The sequence below is a fragment of the Octodon degus genome, unplaced genomic scaffold, assembly GCF_000260255.1.
Source record: "Octodon degus isolate 3935 unplaced genomic scaffold, OctDeg1.0 scaffold00287, whole genome shotgun sequence".
In the NCBI taxonomy this organism is placed as follows: domain Eukaryota; kingdom Metazoa; phylum Chordata; class Mammalia; order Rodentia; family Octodontidae; genus Octodon; species Octodon degus.
This window is the reverse complement of record NW_004524863.1, coordinates 656,424-661,888: the sequence shown is the minus strand read 5'-3', so window position 1 is coordinate 661,888 and position 5,465 is coordinate 656,424. Positions and strand designations below refer to the sequence as shown.

Here is a 5,465-nt window from a genome sequence, read left to right as displayed (position 1 = left end):
ATTTTTAAAAAAATAAAAATAAGCTTGGCAGGGGCCAGGGAGATGGCTCAGTGGAATAAATGCTTCCCTGGCAAGTGCAATGGCCTGAGTTCAATCCCTAGTTCTGCAAAAAAAAAAAAAAAAAAGCTTGGCGGGCTGGTGGGATAACTCAGCAGACTAAGTGCCTGCTTAGGCAAGTGCAGGGACCAGGGTTCAAACCCCAGCACCACAGGCCACACCGGCCATGCTGGTCCCACCCGCAGGCGCACTGAGCCCACTACTGAGACCGGGTATGGTGGCGCATGCCTATAATCCCAGCACTGGGGAGACTGAAAACAGGTGGATCACTAGGAGTCCAAGCTGCGTAGTGAAACCCTGTACCAAATACATAAAAAAAAAATAATAATAAATAAAACTAAACCTGGCAAGCGCAAGGTCCTCAGTTCAGTTTCTCATTTACCTAAATCCTACCTTTATATTACTAGTAACAATTACCAATTAAATTGCAAGGTGATATTGAAAGCTCAGACAGGTGAGAGCAAAGCTAAGAAGCTAAAGGGCTGCTTGGTATCCTAATCATATTGCTTAGTTCTCAGAAAATTCCACTCCTGGGTTTGTTGAGCTTTGCCGACTTTTAGGATCAAAGTTTTCTAATGACTTTCAATTTATAGATTTCTAGGATACCCAGGTCATTTCTAACATGAAAGTAAATAATGACAGTCATGAAGACCTGTCATTTCAAAAGCATTCCTTACTCAGGAGATATACAAAGATAAATCCAGGCCAGGTGTGGTGGCAGATACCAATAATCCCAGTACTGAGGAGGTTGAGGCAAGACTACCTTGAGTTTGAGGCCAGCCTGGGCTACATATCAAGTTCAAGGCTAGCTTGAATTACACGGCAACATAGCAAGACTCTTTCTTTAAAAAAGCATAAAATCCTACATCTTCTCAAAAAAGGTAAATGCAAAGGTTTTTCCAAATTCATATGGGTGCTTGACTATCTGGCTGGGTTAGTAGCTCTGGAAGAGGCTAATTATAGTGTCCCCTATTCTGCCAAAACACTATCTAGAACTTGCTTCATTTCCCAAGAGGCGTCTTTACCCTGTTCCCTAGTTGCAGGAGTAGCAACTGCCAAGTAAGACAAGTATCTCTCAAATGACCAGACTCTATCTTGCTGCTGTGTCTGGAAACACCTCAAGATTAAATCCCACAAGTTTCACTTTATCTCTACCAATCATGTATGACAACACACTGCACGCCACCATCATTTCAAGCACTTCCTTTCCTTCAGGTATTGACAACTTGAAACTGTACAGAGAAAATGTAAGCTCTCTGCAAAAGTCAAGGTCACGTATGGGGCCGCCTCGCACGGATTTGAGGACTGGAACTCCCACAGCACAGCAATTTGTTTAAAGGGCCAAATTATCCAAAGCCAAAAGTACTGTCAATTTGAAACTGGAAACATCATCGTTTGGAGTAATATTTGTATGATCCAAAAAGAAACGAAAGGGCCCCGAAAACTACAAGGACATTTCGGGATAGGAGACTTTATAATCAACTACAAAACCTGAGTGAGCAAGTAGTGGGACTGGTCATGTGACCTTGGCATTACTACCTCTGGGCGAGTTTCTTTATCTACGGGCCTGGAGTTGGGTGGAACAACCTTTCTGGTTCTTTCTCCAATCATATGTAAAAATTATACAGAAGATTTTACATGAATGCCCCACCCTACCCAAGCTCCACCTATGGAGTTAAGGTGCAAGAGCCCCAAGGACAAAGAGAAGCTGGATGGTCCCATTCTTCTAGTAGAAACTGCTAGAGATCACTAAAGGCTTCAATAACTGTGCTGGAAATGGAAATAAGTACTTCAGGAACTGACAAGTCTCTAGGAAGCAGAGCCAAAATTAGCCACCGCTCCAGCAAAAAAAAAAAAGAGGAGCGAGCTGATCTGTTTGTCTCCAGCCTCTCTGCCAAACAATTCTTTCCGTAACTCCAGTGGAACGCCACACCTCAGTTCTCGACAAGCAGATCCTTCCTACCTTGGCGCTTTCTTTTTCCAGGGCCACACATCCTCTCACGTGGGGTGATGCTAGGGTCAGACCTCCCCCCGCCCCCCGGCTGCATGCCGGCGCGAGCAGCTTTCGCCTCACCCTAGGAGCCGGAAGGGGAGCTCAACACATGGCCCCGGGAAACCCCGGCAGGGCTGGCGGACAGCCAAGCACCGGCCCCTTTAAGGCGCTCAGAGCACACACGGGCGTGGGAGGGAGACCCCAGTGCCGGAGGGCCTGCGGCCGGGCGCCTCAACCCCACCCTAGGACAGCGCGCTCCCTTCCCTAGTTGCTCACCTTGGCTCCCAAGAGCCGGGTGGCCGCAGTGAGTAGAGCCATGGCCGGCAAGCCCCAGGTCTGGTGGAAGGGAAGGAGGGGGTGAGAGCTGCGGCACGAAGAGGAGCCGCCGCCGCTGCACCACAGGCCGCGCTAACCGGTGGACAAGGTTGAAAAGGAGGTGGCTGAGGGACAGACTAGACGAACCGGCAGCGGCGCCCAGCCCCGGGTCCTCGGCGAAGCCACGCCCTCGCCCGAAAGCTGATCCCGCCCCTCTCAAGCGCTTCACCCTGAGCTCGGCCATTGGTCTAATGTGGAAGAAGGGCGGGACCTGAGCGGTTGACAGCTGTGGTGGCGGGGAGGATTGGACCGTGTGGATTAGTCTAATTAGGGGTGAATGGTGTGGGGGGACTTGGAGGTGGCTAAGGAGGTGCCGGAGAACTCCGTGAACTTCCTTCTTGGGTTTAGCACATTTTGGGTTCTCCAGAGCGTAATTAAAATGAAGCTCCACCAGATAGGACTCGAGCTTTGAAGATTTTCGAGAACCAGACTGCTTAATGTATTATTACGGCAGCCTATCATTGTCGTTTCCTCTTGCCCTCTTGCATGCCTTTTTTTTTTTTTTTTTTAATTTTGAGACTGTAGCTCTGTAGTTCAGGCTGGCTTTTAACTCTCTATGTAAGGACTCACTTCGAACTTGTGGCGGTCCTCCTTCCTCAATCTCCAAATTGACGCTTTCTGGAAGAACATCTGGTTAAAGACTTAATGACTATGGTCGTGAAATCATCTGGAGAAGCTATGATGCAGAATTAGCCGGTTGGTGGAGATCATTTGAGGTCAGCAGGGCCTATCATATTATAGATACTAACAACCCAGTATGTTAAGAAAAGCAAAAATAACCTTAATATTGAGGGCTTTATGAGGTGTCCGCTGTGTATTAACTTACTTTGGTTTTGAGACAGGGTCTTGTTATGTATCACAGGCTGACCTTGAACTTTCTTTCTTTTCTTTTTTGAGGCCTGGAGATGCCTTGAGGGCATTTCTGGTTTTGGGTGAGTATCTGGATTCAAACCACAGCATCTTGAGCATGAGTGCTTTCTTTAAGCAGGCACTTAAACAACTGAGCTAAAATGGGCAGGCCCCCTAACCTTGAACTTTCATAGATGCTTTTTGCCTCAACCTCGTGAATGCTGGGACTACAGATGTGCGCCACCATGCCCAGCTTGGTTCTGTATTTAAGGACTGGACATATTCTAATGTAAAAATACCCATTTAGTATGATACTTTCCCCCCATCCCCTTTACAAATCCCTTGTGTGGAGGGTTGATTTTAAATAGACCGCATTGAGAGAGCTGCTCTGCTACATACAAAACCTCTACCCAGGGCCAGGAAGTTGGCTCAGCGGTATAAGCACTTGCCTGGCAAGCAAAAGGTCCTAAGTTTGATCCCCGGTACCAAAGGGGGAAAAAAAAATAAAGAAAAACCTACCCAAAAGTGGTTGTCCATCCATGGTTTAGCGCCAGCTTCCAACAAACTAACGTGTATGCATGCATGACAGGCAAGAGGGCAGCTCCAGTTGCACCGTTTCCCCGGATAAAGGGCTCTCCCCAGTCCAGCTGCATGGTGGGATAGTACGATGCCTTTTTTTTTTTTTTTTAATTTTTTTTTAAATTTTATTTATTTATTTGTGTGTGTGTGCGTGTGGCCAGCTCAGCCCACCAGGGGGCGGGGCTGGCTGGCATGTGGTGCTGGGGGATTGAACCGAGGTCCCTGTGCTCTGCTAAGCTTGTTTTAAGTAGGTGCTTTAGACCACTGAGCCATCTCACCAGCCCCACGATGCCTTTAATGACCTGTCAGACTTTTGATCACATTACTCATTGCCAACCCAGCCATAAAACCCTATACAGGAGCCAGTGAGATAACTCAGCTGACTAAGTGCCTGCTTAGACAAGTGCAGGGATCAGAGTTTGATCCCCAGCACCACAGGTCATGCCAGTCCCAACTCGAGTGTGCTGAGCTAGCCATGGATATCAGGCGTGTGGCACACGCCTGTAATCTCAGCACTGGGGTGTGTGTGTGAAAACAGGACCAAATACATTTTAAAACAAAACAAAACCATACAGCCACTTCATTCTGCATTTAGTCCTGGGGGATGCAAAACAATCCCTTATCCAAAATTAGGCATCAGACACCTTCCCTTTGGGTCACCTCAAATTAGTCTCAATTTAGCAAGACCTTAGGACTTTTGGACCTTGCTTAAGCCTGTCTTATTATTGGCCTTAGAATCAAGAGCTGATCCAAAGAGTACAGCACCTTATCTACAAACCCCAAGGGAACAGCCCCTTTATCTCCCCATAGCAGTAATAAGGTTCATCCATTTAAGCCAGGTCTGCATAGACCTCATTTTAAAGAAGTTTATAGCTTAGACTTTAAAAAAAAAAAAAGCAAGAAAGCTCTTCTTCTTTTCAAGTTTTCTTATAGCCAGCTTTACACCTACCAATGTTCCTCTGATATGGGAGGCAGTTAAGTAGTGTTTTTTGTTTTTATAGACAGGGTGTTCAAAAAAGGTCTCACTATGTAGTACAGTCTGGCCTCAAACTCAGTGATCGTCCTGCTTCAGTTTCCTGAGTTCTGGGATTACAATTGTGTGCCACAACACCACACCAAGCTCTACAATAAGTAGTTATTAAGAAAGAACTTCATGAAGAAGTCATGCAGGGGCTGGGGAGATGGCTCAGTGGAATAAAAGTGCGAGGGCCTGAGTTCAATCCCCGGTTCCACAAAAAAAAAAAAAAAAAAAAAAAAAAAGTCACGCAAGGCCCCAAAGCAGCACTAAACCTCAGATACCTCTGTCGGTAATTTCAAAGCTCCACTGATCAATATTTGCTCCCAATTTAGCATCTCATAGAATATTTCCTCATAACCTTAGAATAGTCTGAGCTGGTTCCTACCTTCTGGTTAATCATCCACAGGGACTAACCAGCAAATCAAAGAGCTGAACTTCAGAGCCCAAGAGACAGGAGGCATTCTCAGGATGAAACTACCAGAGACAATTGGATGGCCATAAATGTAACTTGGAGTTTTAACTGGAGAAAAGGTGGGGAACAGTAATGTTCCAAGGCCCTTGACATAGAGTCCTGGAGCCTAATGTCAAGAGGAA

General features: G+C 46.4%; 1 protein-coding gene across 1 annotated transcript in view; it reads right to left on the bottom strand.

Annotated features, from left to right (window-relative positions):
- Cs (citrate synthase) overlaps positions 1-2,540 on the bottom strand; it is a 39,582-nt gene extending 37,042 nt beyond the window's left edge. Inside the window, exon 1 of the mRNA XM_023707367.1 lies at positions 2,327-2,540. Within this exon, the coding sequence (XP_023563135.1) occupies positions 2,327-2,368 (42 nt within the window). The 5' untranslated portion in view covers positions 2,369-2,540. The remainder of the gene's footprint in view (positions 1-2,326) is intronic.
- Positions 2,541-5,465: the final 2,925 nt, after the last annotated feature.